Below are 24,419 nucleotides of genomic sequence, written 5' to 3' on the forward strand. Positions count from 1 at the left end.
CGCTGTCGTGAGACTAAGGAGTGCCGGGGGCGCCAGAGTTGGAAACCTGCCGGCAACATTATGAGCCGAACGCGGCTTGAGACCAGAAGAAACCGGCCTTCAGCATTGTCTTTGGTCGACATGCCGCCTCCCCGGCCGCCCGGCGATACCGTCCAGCACATTCTACGGCGGCCAAACAGCCATTGTCACAGGCGACACGGGAGGGAGGGTCCCTGATTTGTACCTTGGATTGCTTTATCATCGAGTTGTCACTTCGGATATTGTATGGGTTGCGGTGGATACAAATGGATTCCATTTGATCTTCATTACGAACAAGCACTACTCGATGCTGCTCCAACGTAAGTGAATGCGCGGGGGTTTACGTATACAGATGATTCCATCCATTCCAGACATGGACTCCCTATGAGTGTATGGTCAGCCGGTCCGCAGTTTGGAATCTGTTGCTCCTATTCATGTGTGTCTACATACGTTTCCTAATCCCAAGCCCTGCCCCCTCCTCCACCCTCTCACCCAACACTAGCCTCGCGGGTGAGTGGGAGGCGGCGCTGGGGGCAACCCGCCCTGCGACTCCGTCATGTAGCTATGAGATGCCCAGTAGTCGCTTTCGTCCTCGGACGAGTCCGACCCACCGTCCGCGGCGGCAAAGTGCAGGAACAGCATGCGCACCAGGAAGCCGGCGCTGACGAGGAGCGGCAGGACCTGGGCGGTGTCGGAGACGTAGTTGGCGTCGGTGATGCCGTTCCACGAGACGGCGAGCTCGACGGCGGCCGTGAGGGTCGCCGCAACGGCCACGTCGCTCAGCGTCTTGAGCTCCTTGACCGCCACGATGTGCGTTTTGCTGCGGACCGAGGAATGTATGTCAGTGACTGGCAAACCCAATACCGTGACGTCCAACACTGGGGGGGACTTGGAGGGAAACCCACCTGACTCTTCGCTTCTTCCGCCTGGCGCGCCAATACGGCACCTTGCAGCCGATCTTGAGCAGCAGGATGAGGGCGCAGGCGAGCAGTATGACCAGGTACAAGATGGCGTTGGAGGCGATGAAGCCCTTGTTCCCCAGGCTGATGCGGCTGAAGAGGAAGCCGTACTGCTCCGACGAGCACGGGTTCTCCGGCACGAAGGCGCACCAGTACCAGATGGCGAGCGAGGTGACGGCCAGGAGCAGGGCGAAGTTGAGCCCCTTGAAAGCGGGGGTCGGCGTCTCGCTGGACCACCGGAAGGGGTCCCAGTAGGGCCGGAAGCAGGTCACGGCCTTCCAGGCGTACAGCGGGACGAGGAAGATGTAGACGCCCGTGGCGAGGAGGAGCACGATGTAGACGTCGGCGGGCTGCAGCGCGGCGGCGGAGAGCCTGACGACGAGGCCGATGAGGGCGGCGGCCGAGAACAGCAGGCCGAGGAGGCGCATGTCGGGCAGGTCGGCCACATCGAGGTATTCCACGACGATGGCGCCGAACCACTGGATGTAGAAGGCGACGCGGATTCCCAGCCCGTAGAGGCCGGGCTCGCCCTGCACCTGGCAGCTGGCCATGATGGGAGTTGTTTTTTATCGACAATGAGTTCGTCGAGATGTTTGAAGAAAAGACGAAAATCACACAGACATGGGAAGGCTATCGATTGCTACCTTATAGTCCCCCTTCCTCCCCTTCCTCCCCCCCTCTCTCTCTTTCTCTCTCTCTCTCACACACACCTCGAGGGGTACCGCATTGCCAATGTCGACATGCAACGTGGACACTCATACAGACGAACAATAACAAGGGTCAACGCCGCAACCAGCTGTGTCACGGGGACATCGCCAGTGGATGGACCCTGAGCGAACGGGCTGCCTTGCAGGGTGACGTGCTCTTCCGCCGGCCCTTGGTGTAGATAACCCAAGTCGCGGTCCCCATGCGGCACCGCCCGAACCCCATTTGCAGCGATGTTGCAGGGTCGGACAACAGGTCTCTCTCTCTCTCTGTGTGTGTGTATCTGCGTATGTGTGTATCTGTCACTAGCTGGCTGGAGAAATGCCTCGAAGAACTGCATACTGCATACTGCATACTGCTCGACCACCCGTTGCAAGGTTGGGCCGTCTTGCTGACGGCCGGGGACCTGTTGGCCTATAGCTCGGCCTCGGCCTCTGTGGCCGACTGCTGGAGTCTGTGTGGGTGTGCGGCATGGCAATACTGTGCTGTTCACCACCTCGCTTGCATCAGTCGCCGACAGCGAGGCCTGATGGTCCCGTACCGCGTGCAGTCTCAGGATTTCCCGAGACAGGTTCACGTCAGGCCAGCCCCTCTCTCGTTTCCTGCAGCAGAATCAACCGAGCCGTTTTTGGCATGTAGGGTAAGAGGGAAGACGTGAAGGGAATGCACATGGCCCAAATGGGAGCACCTATAAGCTGATGAAGGTCTTCGTGGCAGACGGCTTGGGCCAGGGGGATCATGCACCTAGTCGGATTGGCACACGCCGGCGCAACCGCGGAAGGGAAAGAGACTTTCCTAGCATCAGTAGTGACAACTGGCAATGGGGGCGATGAAGGGGTTCAAAGAGGGGAAGACGAATGGGAATGGGTGGACGACAAGATGGAGGGATGGACGGACAGTGAAGCGGACGTGGAAGGCGGGGGGGAGACGAGTGGAGACCGATGAGGGAAACGGATGCGGGTGGATTGGGGCCCGAGCTCCGGTTCTGGAACCGGTGGCCAGAGGGCTTGGTGACGGTACGTACCTGATCTTATCTACCTAAACAGGTTTAGCGCAGGGGTCCAGCTTCTTATCTGTGTCTTATCGCCTTATCGTCTTATCGATAGATGGGTTTATTCGATTTTTTTTTTACTCTTGCGACAGACAATCCGATCCCCTCCAGCCAGCCCGCGCCTTGAATCTCCCTTTTCACCGTGCCCCCAGGCGAATTGTAGGCCGCCATTCTCCTCGCTCGCACACAACCCCCCTCCCTTCTCACCGCAACAATGGCCGCCACGAAACGTTCTCTCGCCGACACCGAGGCCGAGGCCGACGTCACCACCAAGAAGCAAAAGGTCAAGGACCTCGCTGTCAGTGGCGATGTCGACAGCGATGAGGCAGCGGAGCTGAAGAAGCAGAAGAAGAAGGAAAAGAAGGAGCGCAAGAAGGAAAAGAAGGACAAGAAGTCAAAGTCTGCCGCTGCTGCTGACCAAGACGGAGAAGCGCCCCCCGCCGCCGAGGCCAAGGCCGAGACGGAGGAGGAAAAGGCCGAGAGGAAGAGGCAAAAGAAGGAGAAGAAGGAGAAGAAGAGGAAGGAAAAGGAGGCGGCGGCCCAGAACAGCAACGACAGCAGCGCCGCCTCCGATGTCCCCGTCGTCACGGCTAGCGGTCCCACGCCGACCGCCGCCGTCCTCGGCGGCTACCAGCAGGCCGCCGCGCTGACCGCCCTGCCGCAGTCCGAGGTCGACGCCTTCCTGACGGCCGAGAACATCACGGTGACGGACCCGGTCGACAACTCCACGGCGCTGCGCCCGATCCTCGAGTTCTCCTACCTGCCCGAGACGGACCTCGTCAAGAAGAACCCCTTCTCGGCCTACAAGAAGCCGACGCCCATCCAGTCGGCGTCGTGGCCCTACACCCTTTCGCGGCGCGACGTCATCGGCGTCGCCGAGACGGGCTCCGGCAAGACCATGGCGTTTGCGCTGCCGCTCGTCGAGGGCATCTCCAAGATCAAGAAGCGCTGCATCAAGGCCGTCGTCGTGTCGCCGACGCGCGAGCTGGCCATGCAGACCCAGGAGCAGATGGAGCACGTGTCGAGCCTGCTGGGCCTCAAGAGCATCTGCATCTACGGCGGCGCGTCCAAGGACGACCAGCGCGGCCTGCTGCGCCGCGGCGCCGACGTCATCGTTGCGACGCCCGGCCGCCTCAAGGACTTCATGATGGACGGCACCATCTCGCTGCAGGACGTCAAGTTCGCCGTCCTCGACGAGGCCGACCGCATGCTCGACAAGGGTTTCGAGGAGGACATCAAGATGATCCTCGGCGACATGCCGGCGCGCGAGGCCCGCCAGACCGTCATGTTCACGGCCACCTGGCCCGCGTCCGTCCGCAAGCTGGCCGAGTCCTTCATGGTCGACCCCGTCAAGATCACCATCGGCTCCAGCGGCAAGGAGACGGCCAACGGCGCCGTCGAGCTGCAGGCCAACACGCGCATCACCCAGCGCGTCGAGGTCGTCGACCCCCGCGCCAAGGAGCAGAGGCTCCTGCAGCTGCTCAAGCAGTGGCAGGCCACCGCCTCCCAGAAGAACGACCGCATCCTCGTCTTCTGCCTCTACAAGAAGGAGGCCACCCGCGTCGAGGCCTTCCTCCAGCAGCGCGGCATCCGCGTCGGCGGCATCCACGGCGACCTCCGCCAGGAGCAGCGCACCCGCAGCCTCGAGGCCTTCAAGGCCGGCACCACCCCGGTCCTGGTCGCCACCGACGTCGCCGCCCGCGGCCTCGACATTCCCGAGGTGAAGCTGGTCATCAACGTCACCGTGAGTTGTTTCCCCCCTCTAACCCCCCATCTCAGTCGAGCCGACCCACGCTAACCGTTAGCTTGCTGTGTTTGTAGTTCCCCTTGACGATCGAGGACTACGTCCACAGAATCGGACGTACCGGCCGTGCCGGCAAGACGGGCGAGGCCATCACTCTCTTCACCGAGCACGACAAGGCGCACTCTGGATCGTAAGTCGACCCCGTGTGCTGGGAGGACATTCAACAGATGGGGGGAACAGTTCACTAACGCACCGCACAAAAACCATAGTCTGATCAACATCCTCAAGGGCGCCAAGCAGCCCGTCCCCGACGAGCTCTTCAAGTTCGGCACCACCGTCAAGAAGAAGGCCCACAGCACCTACGGCGCCTTCTTCAAGGACGTCGACATGACCAAGAAGGCGACCAAGATTACGTTTGACTAGGAACGTTTTTTTGATTGTTTTATTTGATTATTTTCTGCGTCCGAGACTGTCTAATTTTTTGTGTCACTGATCCCGTCCTGTAACCTACGCAGTCTTTGGCCTGCGTGCCGAGTTGTAACATTGCAGGAGGAATCTGCGTTCGGCGAAAAGTCTGGGGCATGTTAGACGACGGGGTGGATTGCATCAGACCAAAAACGGATAAGAAAGCGCGGGGTTTTAAAATTTTGGAGAAAGGAAGGAGAAGAAGGGAGAGAGAGAGAAAGAGACCAGACTTACATCAAAAGGACGACGGGCACGGCGGCGAGGCCGATGGCGATTAGGTCCCTGAAGGAAGAGGTGGACGAGGCGGGCGAGACGACACCGGTCGCGCGGCGGACGAGGTGGGGCGCGGATAGACAGAGGATAGAAGTGACGGCGTTAGGCTGCAATGACAAGAGTTCAAACGGCGTTTCCAGGCCGGCAAAGTACGACTTGACGAAGGCGAGGCTCCAGACGATGCGGCAGAGCATGTTGATGCAGTTGGCGAGGACGAGGCCCGAGGCGCCGAGGTCCATGACGCGCATGAAGAGGAAGGCGGCGGAGCCGAAGGCGACGGAGAAGGCACCCATCCAGGCCGACTGGCGGTGGACCTGGGCCTCGGAGGCGACGGAGGCGACGAAGGCCTCGGCCACGCCGTTGATGGCGAGGAGCGGGATGTAGTAGCAGTAGACGGCGAGGACCTCGCCGGCGCCCTCGCCGGCCCAGCGGCTGCCGGCGACCAGGGACAGGAGCGGCGGGGCGGCGACGGGGCCGATGCTCACGACGACGGCCGAGAGCAGCAGGTAGAAGCGGAGCAGCGTGTGGAGGTGCTGGCTGGCAGTGGCCAGCGTCTCCCTGGAGGGCGTCTTCTTGGCCTGGGTGTCTTGGGAGGAGGGGGAGGAGGAGGAGGAGGAGGAGGAGGAGAGGAGGCGGCTGAAGTAGCTGCGGCTGCTCTCCTCGACGGGCTGCAGGACGAGGCGGGCGAGGAGGCCGCCGTAGTTGCTGGCCAGGGCGTAGACGCCCTGCGACTTGGGGGTGGAGAGGACGGAGACGAGGAAGGTGTCGCCCTGGGTGAGGACGTGCTTGACGAGGCTCTGGGCCATCATGCTGGAGGCCAGGCTGACGGTGGGGCGGTAGAAGTAGGAGGCGAGGTAGTCGGTGCGCGGGCCGAGGGCGCTGGGGAAGAGGGAGAAGCCGTCGGCGCGGGCGAGGCGGACGGCGGACCAGAGGTAGATGAGCAGCAGGGTGGCGCCGTACGAGAGCTGGCCGACGGCGAAGGGCAGGACGCCGAACTCGAGGCGGGCCCTCGAGGCCCAGAAGGCGGCGGCCAAGGTGACGATGCAGCGCAGGAAGGTGGCGGCGGACTCGGCGGAGGCGCGGGTGGCGAAGCGCAGACGGCTCTGCATCAGCACGAAGCAGGGCTCCGACAGCAGCTCGAGGACGGCGGCGAGGGCGTACAGGCGGAGAGCGAGGAGGAAGTTGGGGGTGCTCGCGGTGGCGTCGTCGGCGGACGAGAGGTAGAGCCAGCCGAGGCCGACGGTGACGAAGCAGCCGAGCAGGACGGCGAGGTAGCCGAGGTTGATGACGGCCTGGCTTTCGCGAGCGAGGCGGGCGGCGGGGTCGTCTTTGCCGTCACCATCGCTGTCGGACTTGGTCTTGCCGGCGCCGCCGGCGCCGGGGCGGGTCTCCTGACGCTGGACGGCGACGCGCAGGCTCTCGCGGGCGAAGAAGAGGACGGAGAGGTAGTAGACCTCGAGCTGGGTGGAGACGCCGAGGAGCTGGGCGGTCAGGAAGCGGAGCAGAAGCTGATTGGCGATGAAGGTGACGGCGCGAGAGGCGATCTGGAGGATGATGAGGAGGGAGGCGCCGCGGACGACGGCCTTGCTGGCGTCTGCCGCGGGAGCGGGAGCGGGTTTTCCTGACGACGGCATTGTTGGCCCGCCGATGACGGTCGAGTCGTTTGCCGTCAGTATGTGTCTGTGCAGTGTCCGGGGGGGGAGAGGTTTTCCTCCTTTCTTTTTTGCCTTGTCCGTCGCGTAGTTGAAGTCGAAGGTTGGGGCGACCGTGTTTTTGGAGAGAACAGGGAGCCGAGCCGAACGTGGGCGTGTTTGCCGGGCCGGTAGGACCCACAGCGGTGTGGTGCAGCGGGTCGGCCCACTGAAGCGCACCGCGTGCCTGGGAGCGGAGGGCAGATGTACAGAGCACCAGAAGACTCGGGCAGCGCATAGCTCAATGTCTTGATAACTTTGTTCATTTTATGTTTTCTCCAGTTCCATTTCAAATGAACAATTCTTGGGGAACATTATGTTCAAGGTTTCCCACCCATATTGCACCCGCCGAGCGACGTGTATACGCCTGAAGGAGGTGTTCGGTGTACAGAATGTGACGAGTCGGAGACCCAGTCCCGGGGTCTCTCTCGGGTCTCTCCGACAGGCTCGATACGGTCGAGCATGCTTCTAGCTATCGGCATGTTGTGAGGACGCGGTTCGCGCCGGCTTTTGCGTCTCGACTCAGCAACGAGGGTGTTGGCGGGGGGGCATCCCGACGCAGACGAGGTTGGCTGGCTGAACCACCTGCCGAGTGACGGATGCGACCTGACGGTGAAAGATGTCGGAGAGGAGAATACCAAGATGGAGGCAGACGGGAGGAGGGGGTTTGCTGGTGGAGGGTTGATGAGTTGGCGGCGCGGCGGGCTCTGGTGACTCCCATCACAATCACAAGAGGCGGAGAGCTGGACCCAACACACAGTGCTGTTCCGCAGGGATGTCATCATTGCAGCAGGGGTAGCAGCATTTCGGAGACATTCATTGGCTAAGAGTGACGATCCGGTGCGTCGCAGGCGGTCAGTTGGTCTCTGAATTGTACACACGTTTGGGCACCATCTCATACGTAGGTATGGTATGGTATGGTATTGTGATGTCGACTCATAGAGGTAAGTCTGAGATGTACGGATACGTACCTGTATGAACTGCCCGATTTTTTTCCAGGTGAGTAAGCAGATACGTACTTTGCAGACAGAGCACGGACACAAGGCACAGGGCACAGGGCGGCAGGGACGAATTTGAGCAGGTGGGGTCGTTCCTGGCGGCGTTCCTGGATTGGCGGGTACCCTGTGGAGTTGTTTCCTGGTTTGGACCGCAGATTGGGCTTGTTTGGGCAGGGTGCGCCTGCACCCACCCGTTTGGTCCGCCGCGAACGCTTGTGTCCCTTCCCATTTTCCTACGCTTTTGAAGAGGAAAGTACCATTCAGTGGTGTATTGTCGGAAAGTGCCTGCCTGCCTGCCTGCCTGCCTGCCTGCCTGCATGCTTATCCAATCCACTTACACCTACACCTACCAGTCTGTATCCGTACTGTACTGCACTTTTTTGCAATACCTAGGTAGGTAGGTAGGTAGGTAGGTCCCTAGGACGGGGGGAGATATCCGTATCCGTACACGAATCGCAACAATGCATTGTGTACCTCGATTGCATACCGAAATACCCATAGTGCCAGGTACCGGCTTTCTTTCTGGCTGCCACCAGGTTTCGCCTTTTTGGCGCTATACCACCACCAGTTCCTGCCGCCGATTACCACTTTCTCCTTCCCTTCCTTGTTTGTCCCTTGCCTCCCCTCCTCTCCCCTCCCCTCCTTCCTCCTCCTGCGGCTCGTCGGTTTTTTTTTTTTTTTTTGTCATATTACCTAAGTAGCTACGTACTTGTCTAGTGAATCAATCAATGTTCCCTCTCAGTCTCTCTCCGTACCTCGTCACCATCCCGTCCGTGTCGCGTCACAGAATCCTTTTCAACTCCCGCTTCGCCGTCCTGAGACCATCATCCCTACGTCGTCATTCTGTCTCTCGTCTCTTGTTTCTCGTCTCTCCCTACCGGTATTTGAATTCTTCCTTCGTCCGTCCCGTCGACCTTACCTGGACCTAAACACGTCTTGTCTTCTCCCGATGCAACACCATCACTTCCTGCGAGCAAACTTTCGGATATCACTACTCTTCGATCAACGCGTCTAGCACGTGTTCCCAGCGGCGGCATTCTCGTTCTAGTTCCAATCTCTTCTGCCGTCATCCTTATCGCCCTCTCTTTTATTCATCGATTTTTTTTTAATTTTCTTTTCCTTTTTTCCACTCTCTGCCCCCCTCTTCCTGCAATATTTTATATGAGCCCAATTTCGGCTCGGAAAAAAAAGAAACTGCAGTCGGCCTCCACCGGTCTAGCCTGCTCCCTGCTGTCATCCGCTGCTGCAGAGCGTCAACGGCCTGTCTTGTCCAGTAACGGCTCGCCCCAGACACACCAACCCCGGTCACAATTCGCGCTTGGATGGCTTGGATAGTGGGTGACCATCGCGATAAACGACCACAACCCGGCCAATACTCCTTGCTCCCTGTCCTGTTATTCCCCTCGTGCTGCTCCTCCTCCTCCTCTCTGCAGCAGTGTGCAGCTGACGGTGGCCTCCAATCGCGTCACACCCAGCCAAACATATCGATACACAACAACACAGCACAACACAACGACACCCACTCTCGACATAAACATAAGCCCGACCCTCCACGCCTCGCACAAACTCCCCCTCCTTGACCTTCTCTGCCAGTCCCACGATCTCGCCCTGGTACAGTACAAGGTACCGAAACAAAACCCTCGTCTCTCTCCCCCGCTCTCATCCCCCCCATAGCCCGTGCCTTCGCCTCTGGGTGGGCTTTCAGCATGCTGCCCGCCGTAGCGTCTTCTCTGCCGCAATAACGATGGCAGAACTCGGTACCAGTCCAGGTCCAACTCCTGATCCAGACCCCAACACCGCCTCAGATGTCGACACCGTCACCGACACCGTCACCGACACTGACACCGACACTGACACCGCCGCCACCGCTGTTTCCGACCAAACCAACTCCTGCAACGCCGCCGATGACTTCCGACTGCTCGGCCCTGACGACGCAATGGCCGACTTCATCCAAACTCCCGCTGCACGCCCGAACGACGGCTCTAGGATCCAGTGTTGCTGTGGTCGCACCGACTGTGTCTATTTGAGGCACAGCCGCTCCGTCCTCGAAACGGTCGAAAAGGACGTTCATACCGCCGCCAAGCTGGGCAAGGTACGTCTTCGCTCTGCTTCTTGTTTTGCTTTTTGGTTTTTCGACATAAAATTTTTCCCCCCTTCGTCCGAGCTTCCTCTCGATCCAGGGAACATTCCAGTTGCGCCGCTTCAGAAGCCCGTGTCAATCTCTCGAGACATTCCAGCTCCTCATTTCCCTGACTGATTAAGTTCAAGATGGGGTGTCCCGGCACAGTTCCAGCCCGCAAACTTTGCTTTTCTATCCAAATGTCAAAAGCCGCCCGAGATCCTTCCTCCTCAGTCGTGACGCACATGATGTCGACATGACCTTGCTGACCTTTGCCCTCCAGGCCCTTCTTGCTCGCCATGAGGCATACATGGCCGACGCCGAACGAGACCGCATGTCATTGACCACCCGCATTGAACAGCTGGAATCCGAAAAGGTGGAGCTGCAGGCCGAGAACGCGAGGACCGTCGAGGAGAACCGCTCCCTGCTCGACCAGCTCGAAATGCTCAACAACACCGTCCAGGACTCGGACATCCGCATCCAGACCCTCGAGGCGACCTTGCTGTCCTCCCACCAGGCGGTGCGTCGCCTCGAGGGTGCAGCCGCCCGCGCTGCCGAGATGGAACGGCACATTGCACTCCTCGAACAGGAGCAGCTCCGCCTGCAGAACACCCTCATCACCACCGAGTCCGAGGCCCGCTCCGCCATGCAGCGGTGGAAGAAGGCCGAGAGGGGCATCTCCGACCTGCAGGAGCAGCTGGAGCGCATGGAAAAGGAGGCCAGGGAAGAGCGCGAGCGCCACGTCGAGGTCCTCAGTCGCATGGAGCGCCAGCGCGAGATGGAAAAGGAGCTCAACACCGCCGCCGGGCGCCTCAAGGGGGCTGCCGCGGCCAAGTCTCTCACCTCGGACAAACCCGCCAGCAGCGTCGTCTCCCACTTTGTCCGTGACCTCCTGCAGGACAATGCGAACCTGCAGCTGGGCATGGCCGAGCTGCGGGAAATGCTCATCAACTCCAACGACGAGATCCAGGCTATGCGGGACCAGCTGATGTGCCACCAGCCCATCGGCGACGAGGACGCCGGCGCCGGCGCCCCATCAACGCTACGCGCGGAAATCGGCCCAGACCCCCGCGAGATGACCCAGCACATCTCCCAGGAGCTTCACATTCACCACCACTACCACGTCGCGGAAAAGGCCAAGCCCAAGAAGAAACGCCACAGCCTGAACCCGGCCGTGGTCCCGCCCGCCAGCGTCTCGCGGTCCTCGACGCCGCCGCCGGCCGCATGGCGACCCGCTCCTTCGCCGATGACTCCTCTGGCTTCCCACTCCCACAAGGGCTCGACGTCGACCATCTCGATGCCGTCCAATCGGTGGTCCGTCTTTTCGGAACAACCCTCCGAGTTCGCGCTTTCGTCCGTCCCCAGTTCGCCGCAGTCGAACCCCCGTCATTCCATGTTCGACAGGCCGGCGTTCGAGACCGACATGTCTACATCGCCTACGACGAGCTTGGACCCGACCTCGCCTACGTGGAAGCTCCCGCGCAGACATCGCCTCTCGGAAGCGTCGATCCGGAGCTTCTCAGTGCCCCCCAAGCTACTTAGTGTGGCTTCACCGGCGCCACCAGCAGCGCCTACCTTGCATGTGGCTCAGCACATTTCGTCCACGATCGAGGAAGAAAGGGAAGAGAACGGTCCTGAAGAAGCCCCGGATTTTTTGACGACCAACGACGACCACGTCGAGACGGAGACGGAGACGGAAACCGAAACGGAAGCCTCCTTTTCCAAGTACGAGGAGCTGCCACCGAGACGTTTGCACCGCGCCGTTTCCCACGAATCTATCGTGTCCTTGTCAGGGGGGCTGGACATCCACACTCTCAAAATACGGCCAAGTCAACTGGCATTCCGCCCGCTGGGTGGGGCTGAAGTCGTGTTTACTGGCGTCACAGCACGTTCAACTATATCACGGGGCAGCGACAAGCGTAGCGACGTTTTGCTGCGCGATAGTCTCGCCGGAAGACCTGTGTCGAGGATGGTGTCGACACCCATCCGGAGCGCTTCGCCAGGGAGCACGCATTCGCAGTATTCTCAACATTCGAGCGGCCTGGGCAGATGGGTCAGCTGGCGGCCATGGACCGGAGGAGGTTCGGCAGCGTCGGCATCCCGGGCGACGACACCGACAGCGGCACCGCCAACGCCGACACCGGCCAAACGCGCCGGGAAGGAAAAGGACAAGGACGTCGTTAGAGCGCCGGGCATCAACCAGCCCGGCGCCATTCCCGGCTTGCAAGAGTACCTGGCGGCTCACCAACGCCGCGGGCCCCCGAGCAAGGTGCTGCCCGACGTAGTCGACGTGGATGCGCTGCGAGATGGTCTACAGGGGGGATTGTAAGATTGGAGGGCCATGTTTACACGAATCGGCACGAAAGTTTTCTGCAAACTGCATTGCGAAAAAAAAAAAAAGGAGCAGGGGCGCTTATTTCTTTCCCATTTTTTTCTTTGTTTTTGTTTTCTTTCGTCTTTCATCCCTTGGGCAAGCAAACACGTGCGGCGTTGATATACTGGGTAGTTTGGGCATAGTTGAGGATGGGAGCTGGAGATACCCCCCCTACTGGTGTACGCGCCGCGCTCGCGTTCACTCTTCATTATTCGATATCTTTCCTTTGTCATTACGGGCCCCGGCCACCTATTTATATCCATGCCCAGAAACGGAACCACGCCATGGCGTCGCAGTTATAGCTACAAACGCCGTGGCCATCTACTTTACAGCTAGACGCAGTCTCACAGAATGACGCACTCTCGCAAATATAATTTCTAGTTGACTCTTACTATCGCACCATGTCGTGTCTCGGTGTAAGAGAACGGAGTGTGGGATGTTGTCTGCCTGCATGCTTCTCCGCGTGGCACACGACGGTGAAAGGTTCGTTCGTGGTAGAGGCACAGCGTCCCAAGCATTCTATCCTGGGATAGCGCCTGCAACAACATCATGAAGAGGCCTGCCACGCGTTGGGGGGAAACAACTGTTCTGATTGATTGCTGCTCGAAGGCTAAAATCTCAGACATGCAGTTGTAGAAAAAGACAATATCAGTTTGCCCCTCCCACTTGCTCACGTCAGCAAACCCAAAGAAGGGAGAAAAGGAAACCCCGACTTTCATGATCAATCAAGAGTGTGTTGGAGGGGGGGACCGCCTAGCCTCTTCCCCCCGGGACGACGAATCAATCCCTCCATTGGGCTGGCTACTAAACTCCAGAGGAAAAAAAAAAAAAAAAAAAAAAAGAAGGCGAGAAAACGACCATAATTCCTCGTGACGAGTGTCCAATCTCTCGCGATGCCCCCAAGTATCGTTGTCTTCTTTTCAACGCCCCAAAAAAAAAGGAAAAAAAAGAAAAGGTTTGAAGATTTCGTTTTCATCATAAGCGTCATGGTAGAAAGAGACCAAAAAAGAAGGAGAGAGGAGTAGAGGAGTGGATGAGAAGGGAGGAGGAGACAAAAGATCAAGCGCCGTTCAGGAATAGCATCACTCGGCACCGGGACCAGAAGGGGCGTGGATGCCGTGGAAGCCGTGGCCGACGGCGAAGTCGCACTCGGCCCTGCCAAGCTCCGTCATGGAGCGGGCGTCGAGGCAAAGCAGATAGCTCCGCTGCGTGGTGCCGTCGAGAACAACGCTGAGGAGGACGCCGTCATCCTCGGCGAGGGGCGGGCCGTCGTCGGAGGCGGCGGGGCGGGGGACGAAGATGGGCTCGCCGGGGGTGTGGGCGCGCGGGCACTCCCACAGCAGGGCCTCGCGCGTGTCGGCGTCGGTCTTGACGATGGTGTCAAAGAGGGTGCTGAGGCCGCGGTCCGTAAGGCTGTAGACGTAGCGGTGGCGGCGGGTAAGGTAGGCCGGGTTGATGGTGGGGAGCTCGCCGGCGTGCGGGCCGGGGATTGAGACGACGAGTTCCGGTTCGGCAGTGGGGGTGGGGCGGGTGGTATCTTTCCGGGACGGGTCCGGGAGACGGAACTTGTAGCGTTGGAGGCTCGCGTAGCCCGTCTTGAAGCGCTCCTTCTCGGCCCAAAACTTGTCTGCGGCGCCGTTGCGGTTGAGAAGGACGTCGTAGTACAGGTTGTAGAGTATGTCGAGGTTCTGGTAGGCGGCGGCCTCGCAGACGACGTCGAGGAGGCCGTCGGCGCCGGGTCCCGGGGCGGGCTCCTCGAAGGCGTTTGTCGAGTGGAAGAAGAAGCCGGCGGGGGTGTCGAAGGAGGCGACGAGGCCGCGGCCGTGGCGGCGGTCAACAAAGTACCACCTGCAGCGGTTGGCGGGATCGAAGGGCACGATGGCGTCGAGGATGTTGCGATGCCAGGGGACGGCCATGCCGGCGTAGGCGAGGTGGGAGGAGGGGATGCAGAGGACGACGAAACTGTGGGTGAGGAAGAAGCTGTGGACGTAGGCGGGCTTGGCAGCGGGGCTGGAGATGGTAGCGAGGATGTCGGTCTTGCCGGTGGCGGCGCTGGTGCGGAAGACGCGGTAGGTGGAGGACATGGCTAGGGCGAGGTTGAAGTTGTACATGTCGCCCGTGGCCGGGTCGCGCTGGGCATGGGCGCAGGACAGTGGGCCGGACAGGTCCGGGTGCAGCTTGTCCTGCTTGGCGACGCCGACGGGCTCGAGGGTGGCTGAGTCGATCTCCAGCATGGGGCTGGAGTCGGTAGAGAGCCAGACGCTGCGAAGGCGGCCGTTCCGGTGACCCTGGTCGGCTGTTGTTGTTGTTGTTGTTGTTGTTGTTGTTGTTATTGTTGTTGTTGATGGCGATGATGATGTTTTTGTCTTTCTGTCGTTGTCCACGAAGCCGGGGACATTGGCGTTGACGGCAACACAGATGTTGGGGCTGGTGCCCTTTGCGAAGACGCCCATGAACTTGCCGAGGAGGCCGACGCAGGGGTCGGCCTTTTGGCCAAAGGTGTAGCGGTTCTGATGACCGGCGGCCTTGATGGAGGCAACGAGTTCATCGGACTGGCGGCGCGAGGAGTAGACCACGCGGGTCTTGGACGACGGAGCGGCAGCGTCGGGGGCGACAATTTCGAACTTGTGGGTGTGGGCAAGGCCGTCGAACCAGTGGGAGACGTGATAGGTGCCCTTGGGTGTGTCTTCGATCTTGCAACTGCCGGGGCCGGTCCGGTAGAGGGCGCCGGCGGCCCAGGCGGGGATGTCGCCCTGGACGGTCAGCTCGATGGGGCCGCGTTCCTCGGTCAGGCCGTCAAACTGGTGCTTATCAGTAGGTGCGGTCTAAAAGAGGCGGCGGCGGGGGGCTGGACTTACGCCGGCCTCGTTGGGCCACTCGTCGTAAGGCGCCCTACGGCGGTTCTCCTCATACGTCTGTCGGTCTGCCGGTTCGTCCTCGACCGTCCGACGCACCGTCCTTGCGGGCACCTTGGCATCGGTGTCCATGGCGATTGCCGATGCCGAAGGGGCTATGACAGTTGTGGTGGACATGTCTCGGTCCGTCGAGGAAGCAGAGATTAACCGTTTCTCTCTCTCTCTCTCCCTATTGTTCCCTGGGCTCTCGTCAGTATGTGGTCGTAGAGAGACAGAGGGTGAAGTTGAGGGTTGTGAATGGAGTGCTTGTCCTGGTTGAGGTAATGGGGGATTTTTAAAGCCAGACAAACACACGCGGAAGGAGGGAACGAACGACAAGCAAAGTGGACGGGCGCACTTGGACAATATATTAAGCCGGAAGCAGCCAAGTTGGCGGTGCAAGTGAGTGGTGAAGGTCGGTGAGTTCGGTGAGTTCGGTGTGACGGGGTGAGGCTCGGTAAAGGTCAAACGCTGCACCGGGTCGATACGTTAGCGGAAAGGGAAACTTGCTGGCCTAGCCGTGTCATCAACTGGCCAATACGGCCTAGTGATATGCAGAACAGGGAAACCGGAAAGAGGGACGACGATGGCGATCTTTAAGTAGAAGATGGAGGGGTGGGGCGGAGAGATGGATGGATGGATATGAATATGGGCCACAAGCACCGGGGATTCAATGCAGCAAACAAGCTGGCACCGTGTGTGTGGGAATGTACGTCTGGGAGCCGCCAAGGAGACTGACTGGGTGACGGTCAAGGCCAGTTACGGACGTACGAGCGGGTGGGTGTGTGTATTTGCCCGTGTGTTGGTGGGGCGGGAGAGAGGAGGAGAGAGAGAGAGAGACGGGTGAACCAACCAGTATGGGCAGAGTGATGAGATGAGATGAGACGAGTTGAGTTGAGGGCCTGCAACAAGAGATTGATGGCACCGAGAGGAAAGATTGTAGAGAGCGGGGAAGCGGAAGAAAAATAAAATAAAAATCAAAAAGCTTCTTGGGTCCGAATCACCAAGACGGAAAAGCAACGAGTCTGCGGTTGGTTGAGGAGCTTCTCGGGTGGTGAAAGGTATAAACCAAGGGCCGGGGGAGGAGGGGCAGAACAACGGTACGGCCGTAGCGGGCGACGGACACGGTGCCAAAAGGCTGCAGGACCAAGCAATGAGTTAATGCGGGCGTGTTGCCGGATCGAGACAGCTTTCGGGGACGTTGGACGGAGGATGTGTTGGTGTCCGTGTTGTGCTGTGACACAAGACAAGCAAGCAAGCAAGCAGGCAGGCAGGCAAAAGTCTAGACAATGTGTGCGATGCTGTGTGGTTGTTATTATTGTTGCCGGGATGAATGTGAATGCCTCTGGGATCCAACGGTGGAGATGCCGACGGGTTAAATGGACGCGGGTGTCATGATTGATTAATCCATTGATTCCATCGACATGCCCGACGATTCGGCGTGTTTGCCAGGCCGAAGTGTGCGTGTGTCGCTACTGGGCTGCCATGGCGTCGTCATCGAGCCGCATTGTCCGATGTGGAAATGGGGATGATTTGCTCTGTTGTGGTTATTGCAGAATCATGCCAGCCAGCCAACCAACCAACCAAACAACCAGCTAGCTAGCTAGTCTAGTCGGAGCGAGTGGCATTTCCCTCCCACTTCAATGATGGAAGAGGGAAAAAAAAAAAAATAGATACGGACGGGTACTGTCAGGTCGAGCAAGACGTTGCCGTGTAATGAATGACCTGACGTGTACGGAGTAGTGCATCATAGACTGGACACTAGCGTAGAAAGGCCGCCCAATGCAACGTGGGCCATGTGGCTTGGACTTGCTCGCATTCGCCTAATGTCAGATGAGATGGATGCGACGGAGGGACGGGCCCATGGGGCACACACCCAACGTAGTGTACGTCCCTCGTGGGTTTCCGATCCGTGGACGATGGATGATGGATGTCACGGCGATCCATCTTTCGTTTCCCCTGGATCTCTCGGCCGGCGAGGGAAGACGACAAGGGGAATAAGAAAAGAAAATAAAGCCGAACCTCGCAGCTGGGACGATTCAACATGCAGGTGGGCGCCGATGGCTTGGTTCGTCTGTTTTACTTGCATGTATTGTACATGTGTGTGTGTGTGTGTGTGTGTGTGTGTGTGTATTGGTTGAGACCTCTACGAAACATGGGGCGCTGGAAGACGGGCGTATGGAAAAGAATGTAAGGGACTCACACCAGCCACAACAGCCACAGCAGCCACATTGTCCACACTAGCCACATTAGCCATGTCACGCCACGCCTCACGGCACACACCAGCCACAGCCACACTGATCGGGCAATATGGGTCCCTTCCTTCCTTCCTTCCTTGGTCGTCATATGCACGCTAACGTAGACGAGCCAATCACGTGCAACATCTCGCGAGAAGCCCTTAGCCCATGCAAGTCGACTACCTAGTCGACCAACGACCAACTACCATACATACACGTCTACTACAGACTGCCTCGCTTGCATTCCGCCATGGCTGACAACTACTTCTTGGCTTCCGCCCATTCCGCACCCCATCTCGCATGGCCTTGAGACACGCCATGGCATATCGCTCTTCTCTCGTTGCACCCTAGCCAGCCACGGACCGACGCATTTCCCCCATGTCTGACGCCTTCGCTATAGCCCCTGGTGGCATGGAAGAAAGAGAAAGAGCCTGTCCCTCGCGAAGCCTTTCATCAACAGGCCACGCCAGTATGCGACCAGCTCGCTTGCTTGGTCCCACTGACGGGTGTCTTCGCGGCGCCGGGTCTGAGACTGACTGGCATGAACGGGAAGCCACTCCACCACATCGACGTTGCACAACATCACGCCTCTCGCTCGGTTCTGGTTCAGCCCAGAACGAACCTGTTTATTCTCACAAGCGCTTCGTTGAACCCAACCAAGAGTCGGCATGCTTACAAGCCCGCCTGCACGACAAGTCGTCGTGGAGCACATTTGTACAACAATTGCTAGCCTACAAACTCAAACATCCCACACTCCTTGGTTCCAAACCTGCCACTTCTCCTGTGTCTCACTCGAGAGAGACCAGCCCTCGCAAGGCTCCTCTTCCCCGAGCTACAGGTCTCCCGGAGGATCGTTCCGGATCGAATACCCCGTGCTGGCCTCCACCAGCTGGTACTCCAGAAACGGAAACTGCATGCCGCACCCGGGACACTCCGGCTCCTTGGCCTCCGTGCTCGTGTCCGTGATCCACTCGAACAGGCAGCGCCGTCCGAAGATGCACCAGCAACCCTTCATCTGCCACGCCGGCTCCCCATAGTCCCCCATATCGACCCCCGGGTGCGACCGCTCCGTCATGTTGGCAGGCGACACGTAGAACCCCCCCTTGCAGATTCTGCAGCTCCTCCAGCCTTCCTCGTCCTCCAGCTCCCTCCACGGGTCGATGGGCGCCGTCACCCTATCGAACACGCCCCGCCGCGCCTTGTACTTCATCACCTGCACCTTCCACTCCGCCCGCCTGTCGAAGTAGTACTTTTGCACGAGCTGCACGAGGCACGTGAAGGGCTGGCTGGTCATCGACACCTGGTCCATCCCGCTGGCCACCCGCGCCAGCTTCTCCAGGCCCTCGACCCGAGACGCCGTCCGCCACGCCGGCACCTGGATGACGTGCGCGAGCCATGACACGGCGAGGCTGAAGCGCCCGTTGGAGATGCCGTTGTCGTACAGCAAGACCTCCCCCATGAACTTGACGAGGCTGGCGCGCCTCGACACCCGCGCCGTTTCCAGCGTGTGTGCCGCCGTCCATCCGCCGCCTCCTGCTGCCGCCGCCGCCGCCGCTTCCTCGGCGGCCTCGGCATTCTCGGCGTTCTCCAGCATCAGCCTGTCTGCCATCTTGGCGGCGTCGCCCAGGCTCTTCTGGAGGATCCTGCGCCGCCGCCCGATGGTCCTCTCCGAGAAGAAGGGCTGCCGCGAAATGCCGTCCTTGAAGTAGAGGTTGCGCTCGCGGCACACGGCCGAGAGGGCCATGTGGCGGTTGGCCAGGACGGTCTGCATCGCTGGGCTCCGCACGCGCGGGTCCCCCTCGAGCTTGTCCGCCGCCAGGTCCGTCAGGTGACGGCGGGCTGCCGTGGTCGGGTTGTAGAAGTAGGCTAGCGGCCCGTTGGCCTCGCACCGGCACTCCCCGACCCGGTGGTCGTTCTCCTTGCACCGGCGCTCCATGAAGAAGGCGCTGAGCCACGACTCGGCCGCCTCCGCCGCCACCGCCGCGTCGTCGTCGCCCGCGCCCCACCGGCCCCGGACCCAGAGCAGGACGGCGTGGCAGTACTCGGACAGGTAGCCCTGGACCCAGGCCTCGTCCTGCAGCTCGTCACGCGTCCACTCGTCGCTGACGGGCGTGTATCGCGGCACGGCGGGGGACTCGCCCGAGCAGGCCGGGCACATGAAGGCGTACCGGCTCAGGCGCTTCTCCCACTGCGGCGCCGGGCACGGGAACACTTGAGAGCAGAGGATGTTGGCCCTGACGCGGTGCTTCTTGGGTGGGTTCTGGCCGGGCGGGTTCTTGATGGGCTCGGAGGGGCATTCGTAGAACTGGACATGCTTGATGCACATGGCTGCTGGTGATGCTGGTGATGCTGCTCGGGTCGAACGAGGTAGTCGGCGACGTTCTTTTTGCTTTGTGTCTTGTGTCTTGGTCCGAAGGTCAATTTGCACTTTGAAGCCCGCTCGCAAACGTGCCGAATCTGAAGGAAGGCCATATAGGAGTGGCTCGCCCCCGTTGGAAGCAGCGGAAACACGTCCATTTAAGCGCGCAAGAGCAATTGTATCGTGTCGTTACGACAACAAAGGCGACCCCAGGGGTGAGGGTGTGCTGTGTTTGGTTCCCATGACCCTCTTGATGACATCTCCAATCGGACAGTCATGGTAAAGCGAAATGGGGTTGAATAGGGAGCGCCAGGGCCGTCAAGACCATTGCAAGAATGACGGGCCAGGCTTCTTTGTGAAGGCCCTCGAGCCCAAACAATAGGCCTCCCGGTGGCCCATGTGAATAGGTCATCAACCGAAACCGGCGGGCATGCCATGACGGGAACAAAGAGGTCGAGTCCTGCGGTCGAGAGAGAATGCCGGGCCGCCCAAGGGTTGGAAGTCAACAGCTGCAAGGGACGGTCTTGTCCGGACGAGGTCGGCCAGGGAGGACTTTGGCAGTTTAGACAAGGAACGGCTTTTGATTCTTGTCGTTCTACATGTTCCAAATGTTCTCACAAATTATACAGAAGAACTCAAACGGAGGACCGGAGCCGTGTGACGTCCAGGAAGACGACGGTGTATAATCTCTGCATTGGCCACAGCCTCTCTCTCTCACGTTTTCAAACGCGCTTCTTTGGCAGCGACAAAATATCATGTAAGCGATTATGGTGGTATCTCGGAAATATGTAAAAACCGGGCGGGTTCGCATCCTCTCGCCCATCTCTATGTGTCCATGAGGCGCGCGCGCAAGGAGACCTCTCTTTTTTCATTACTATTTCCCCGCCCACACACACACACACACACACACACGCACACACACTGGACAGCATATCTAAGCAGAGGCGGTCTTCTCGTGGTGAGCGGCGTCGCCGTCGCTTTGCGGCACGGCCTTGTCGCCGTCGGCGGCCTGGCGGTCGCGGAAGGTCGTGGTGGGCTTCCAGTTGGTGGACTTGCTGGCGACGCTGACCTCGGCGTACAGCTCCTCGACCTCCTCGAGGGTGAGGCCCTTTGTCTCGTAGATGAAGAAGTAGACAAAGGCGATGCAGATGAAGCAGGCGCCGAACCAGACGAAGAAGATCTTGGACTGCAGGTTGGCGTAGCCGTCGCCGTAGTTGACCAGGTAGGGGGTGGCGTAGGCGATGGCCCAGTTGAGAAGCCACTAGGGGGAGATTGTTAGCATATAGGGGGAAAATCTAGCAAGTCACGGACGTGTGGAGAGGTTGGAGAGTGTGTAGTATATGACTTACGTTGGTGGCGGTCGACAGAGACAGAGACTTGGCGCGGGTCTTGAGGCTAAAGATCTCGCCGTTGACGACCCAGGCGAGGGGGCCCCAGGTGGAGGCGAAGAAGAAGATGTAGATGCAGACGAAGGCGATGGCGGCCTTCTGGGCGGGCATGTTGAGGACAATGATGTTGCCGGCGGCGTCCTGGCTGGTGGTCAAGGTGCCCAGCATGGCGACGAGGAACTGCGAGACGCACATGCCGACGGCGCCCCAGAGGAGCAGGGGGCGGCGGCCCCAGCGGTCGACGGCGTACATGCCGGGAAGGGTGGAGACGACGTTGATGGAGGAGGTGATCATGCCGATGACGAAGCTGTTGGAGAAGCCCGAGTTCTCGAAGTAGGTGGTGCCGTAGTAGAAGATGAAGTTGATGCCGGTGAGCTGCTGGAGGGCCTGGAGGGCCATGCCGGTGAACTGGCGCTTGAGCACGGGGGGCCTGAAGCAGTCGAGGTAGGTGGCGGTGCCGATGCTGGACTCGTAGTCGTGGTTGGCCTTGATCTCGGCAATCTCCTCGGCGACGTACGGGTCGTTCTCGGGCAGGCGGCGGAGCTTGGCCAGGGCCTTTGTGGCGTCTTCGAGGCGGCCGCGCTTGATGAGGAAGCGAGGGGTCTCGGGCAGGATCAGCATGCCGACGAAGAGGATGATCGACCAGAGGAACTGGACGGCGATGGGGATGCGGTAGGAGCCCGTGTCCTGACGCTTGTGGGTGGCGTTGTTGATGATGGCGGCCAGGAGCAGACCGATGGTGATGGCCCACTGGTAGGCACCGACAATGGCACCGCGAATCCACTTGGGGGCGGTCTCGGACTGGTAGAGAGGGACTTTGTTATGACACGACAAGGTTAGTTTTTTTTGTTTTTGTTTTTTTCCTGTCCTGCTCGGCCTTGGGTCTACGATTGGGGGAGAGAGAGAGAGAGAGAGAGAGAGAGAGAGAGAGAGAGAGAGAGAGAGAGAGAGAGAGAGAGAGAAAAGACTCACCCAATGCGGAGATCAGACCGACACCGAAGCCGGCGAAGAAGCGGCCGGCCAGGAAGAGGGGGATGTCGACGGCGGCGGTCTGGAGAGCGACGCCGAGGTTGAAAACCCAGCAGGAGGCGGCGAGACCCCAGCGACGTCCGATGGAGTCGGCCAGGAGAGGCGAGGCCAGGGCGCCGAAGAAGGTGCCGGCAGAGAGGATGGAGACGATGGCGGACTCCTGGGACGGGGAGACGTCGGGATGGCCTTTGGTGTCCACGTAGCCGGTGCTGAAGAGGCGTTGCCAGTAGGTCTGGAGGGAGGGGGGGGAGCACAGTTAGCAGGCGCGTTTTCTTTCAAGCCAAATGCAGAGTGGGCGCGGGCGCGCGCGCGCGCAATCGACGTACCATCTCGAGGATGCCATTGATCGTGCCCGTGTCATAGCCGAAAAGCAGACCTCCGAAGGCGACGAAGAAGCCAATGGCGATGGCGGGCCAGGTCTTGCCCGGCACGCCGGCGGGCTTGATAGCCATGATGACGACGGGGAGGCGCGGCTGCGGTGGTTTGGAGGTGTTGGCCGGTTCCAATGGCCAAGCAAGTTGGAGGGGGAGAGAAGAGAGTAGGCCAAAAAAGGCTGCAGACTTCTCAAGATATCGTCTTGCGTGTTGGGCACCGGCGGGGGGGGGAGGCTTGGGCACGATAGCGGCAGTGACAACAAGAAGCGTTCGGGGAGCATCTCACGGGAGAGAGGAGCGAGGGGAGGACGAAGATATAAACTTCTCCGCAGAGTGTGTGTGACACGACGCGGAGTTCCCGCAGAAGCTTCCCCGAGGGGGGGGGGACGCGGGGAGACGGACACAACCGCATCTCTCTCTCTCTCTCTTTCTCTCTACTTTGATCTTCCAATGTGTATGCGGCAGGCCATGACAAGGGCAACCGAGTTTTCTAGACAGGGGGAAGGGGGGTCATTGGCCTCAAGTTCAGACAAACGATGTGGGGTAGAGCCATTAAACATGCCACGGTAGGGCCGGTGCGATGATCACGAGGTTATTACTGTGGGATCTCAGTGAGAGAGAAAGCGAGAGAGAGAGAGAGAGAGAGAGAGAGAGAGAGAGGTGAGGAAGCTGGTTGCATATGGGGTGAACAGGGCGTTGAACCAGGTACATGGCTAATCATGCGCGTGTCATGCATATGCCATAACAGCGGCGGGCGATGGAGGTGTACCAGATACTTTGAACAAGTTGTGGCGATCTCGGAACGAGTTGGAAAGCAGTGCAGCATAAAACCAAAACCCCTGTACAAAGTAGTGTACCTACACCAGACTGCTTGTTTGGTAGAGTCGCAGCCAACGGGTCCCATGGGGCACCCACAACCCCGACAACGAGCCCCAGCAGGGGGTGGAGAGGCGAGGAGAGGACGCCGGCACTAGCAGCGATTGGAGGGTGTGAAGGACGGGGGGGGATTCTGGGGTAGATGGCGGCGGTCTGACGGTGCCAAATCAACGGTTTCTCGACAGCGAGACCGAGAGAGAGAGGGAGAGAGAGTGAGCAGCAGTATGAGGTAGGCCACCATCTCATGCGGCGCGTCTCTTGGCCGTTGGGGTACCGTTGAGGCAGCTCTACGATGGTAAACTACCGTAGTCTGATAGTGCGAGGTCCGATGTGAGGATGATGCAGCAGTCCACGTCGCAGTTCACCATGGTGTACACAGCGGTATAATGTAGATTGGAATCGGCTTGGCACCGATCAAGACGACCAACCATGGCGCTGGTGTGCGGTGTGCGGTGTACGCTGCGGACATGAGACCGTCAGGACGAGAAGACTTTTCTCTTCGCCCTCGCTGTGGCGCGTCATAAACGTCTGTGAGACCGTGCCTTGGGGGATCCCCACGACTCGGTTTTCCCAGTTGCTCGACAAGGTTTTCTGGAGAAACGGGGGGGAAGATGGTGGGGGGAGGGGGAAGAGGGGGATGTACATGGTACATTGGGTGATGATCGCTTACCCAGACGGCTCTCGTTTTGACCAGACTGTTGAGTGCGTGTGTGAGTGTGTGAGTGTGTGTGTGCCGGACTTCATGCCGTTGGATGCCACCGCGTGGAGAGTGAGTTGTGTGGCCAGGTCTTCATGAGCCGTCCATCTATGTACACGGTACACGGCGGAGCGTCTTGTGGAAATGTTGGAAAAAGCGAGCACATTG

General features: G+C 59.7%; 10 protein-coding genes across 10 annotated transcripts; 4 read left to right on the forward strand and 6 right to left on the reverse strand.

Moving 5' to 3' along the window:
- Positions 1 to 516: 516 nt before the first annotated feature.
- Positions 517 to 1,528, reverse strand: LY79DRAFT_671666 (uncharacterized protein; the record flags this gene model as incomplete). The annotated part of the gene is made up of 2 exons (XM_060563939.1): positions 517 to 838; positions 924 to 1,528. 2 exons carry the CDS (start codon positions 1,526 to 1,528, stop codon positions 517 to 519), a joined length of 927 nt encoding a protein of 308 aa, XP_060411635.1.
- A 419-nt stretch (positions 1,529 to 1,947) lies between these two features.
- LY79DRAFT_560933 (uncharacterized protein) lies at positions 1,948 to 2,596 on the forward strand. Its single transcript, XM_060558376.1, has 2 exons — positions 1,948 to 1,971; positions 2,025 to 2,596. The coding sequence occupies exon 2, from the start codon at positions 2,154 to 2,156 to the stop codon at positions 2,319 to 2,321; it is 168 nt and encodes a 55-aa protein (XP_060411636.1). The 5' UTR covers positions 1,948 to 1,971; positions 2,025 to 2,153; the 3' UTR covers positions 2,322 to 2,596.
- Positions 2,597 to 2,947: 351 nt separating this feature from the next.
- LY79DRAFT_581683 (DEAD/DEAH box helicase) lies at positions 2,948 to 4,900 on the forward strand (the record flags this gene model as incomplete). Its single annotated transcript, XM_060560205.1, has 3 exons — positions 2,948 to 4,477; positions 4,555 to 4,667; positions 4,747 to 4,900. 3 exons carry the CDS (start codon positions 2,948 to 2,950, stop codon positions 4,898 to 4,900), a joined length of 1,797 nt encoding a protein of 598 aa, XP_060411637.1.
- Positions 4,901 to 5,172: 272 nt separating this feature from the next.
- On the reverse strand, positions 5,173 to 6,849 carry LY79DRAFT_520430 (Rft protein-domain-containing protein; the record flags this gene model as incomplete). Its single annotated transcript, XM_060555238.1, has 1 exon — positions 5,173 to 6,849. The coding sequence occupies one exon, from the start codon at positions 6,847 to 6,849 to the stop codon at positions 5,173 to 5,175; it is 1,677 nt and encodes a 558-aa protein (XP_060411638.1).
- Positions 6,850 to 9,073: 2,224 nt separating this feature from the next.
- LY79DRAFT_298755 (uncharacterized protein) lies at positions 9,074 to 9,566 on the forward strand. Its single transcript, XM_060552268.1, has one exon. The coding sequence runs from the start codon at positions 9,227 to 9,229 to the stop codon at positions 9,482 to 9,484; it is 258 nt and encodes an 85-aa protein (XP_060411639.1). The 5' UTR covers positions 9,074 to 9,226; the 3' UTR covers positions 9,485 to 9,566.
- LY79DRAFT_298756 (uncharacterized protein) lies at positions 9,567 to 12,563 on the forward strand. The gene is made up of 2 exons (XM_060552269.1): positions 9,567 to 9,996; positions 10,307 to 12,563. The coding sequence occupies exons 1-2, from the start codon at positions 9,649 to 9,651 to the stop codon at positions 12,350 to 12,352; spliced, it is 2,394 nt and encodes a 797-aa protein (XP_060411640.1). The 5' UTR covers positions 9,567 to 9,648; the 3' UTR covers positions 12,353 to 12,563.
- A 916-nt stretch (positions 12,564 to 13,479) lies between these two features.
- Positions 13,480 to 15,384, reverse strand: LY79DRAFT_520462 (carotenoid cleavage dioxygenase 1; the record flags this gene model as incomplete). The annotated part of the gene is made up of 2 exons (XM_060555242.1): positions 13,480 to 15,198; positions 15,256 to 15,384. 2 exons carry the CDS (start codon positions 15,382 to 15,384, stop codon positions 13,480 to 13,482), a joined length of 1,848 nt encoding a protein of 615 aa, XP_060411641.1.
- Positions 15,385 to 17,022: 1,638 nt separating this feature from the next.
- On the reverse strand, positions 17,023 to 17,394 carry LY79DRAFT_560946 (uncharacterized protein). The gene has a single exon (XM_060558377.1). It carries the CDS (start codon positions 17,335 to 17,337, stop codon positions 17,053 to 17,055), a length of 285 nt encoding a protein of 94 aa, XP_060411642.1. The 5' UTR covers positions 17,338 to 17,394; the 3' UTR covers positions 17,023 to 17,052.
- A 743-nt stretch (positions 17,395 to 18,137) lies between these two features.
- Positions 18,138 to 20,088, reverse strand: LY79DRAFT_298819 (uncharacterized protein). Its single transcript, XM_060552270.1, has one exon. It carries the CDS (start codon positions 19,852 to 19,854, stop codon positions 18,361 to 18,363), a length of 1,494 nt encoding a protein of 497 aa, XP_060411643.1. The 5' UTR covers positions 19,855 to 20,088; the 3' UTR covers positions 18,138 to 18,360.
- Positions 20,089 to 20,719: 631 nt separating this feature from the next.
- LY79DRAFT_560949 (general substrate transporter) lies at positions 20,720 to 23,166 on the reverse strand. Its single transcript, XM_060558378.1, has 4 exons — positions 22,631 to 23,166; positions 22,248 to 22,536; positions 21,237 to 22,090; positions 20,720 to 21,148 (listed from the first exon to the last, which is right to left on the reverse strand). Exons 1-4 carry the CDS (start codon positions 22,754 to 22,756, stop codon positions 20,822 to 20,824), a joined length of 1,596 nt encoding a protein of 531 aa, XP_060411644.1. The 5' UTR covers positions 22,757 to 23,166; the 3' UTR covers positions 20,720 to 20,821.
- Between the last annotated feature and the right edge of the window lie 1,253 nt (positions 23,167 to 24,419).

This window comes from Colletotrichum navitas (assembly GCF_030913465.1).
Source record: "Colletotrichum navitas strain CBS 125086 chromosome Unknown LY79scaffold_53, whole genome shotgun sequence".
Taxonomy (NCBI): Eukaryota; Fungi; Ascomycota; class Sordariomycetes; order Glomerellales; family Glomerellaceae; genus Colletotrichum; species Colletotrichum navitas.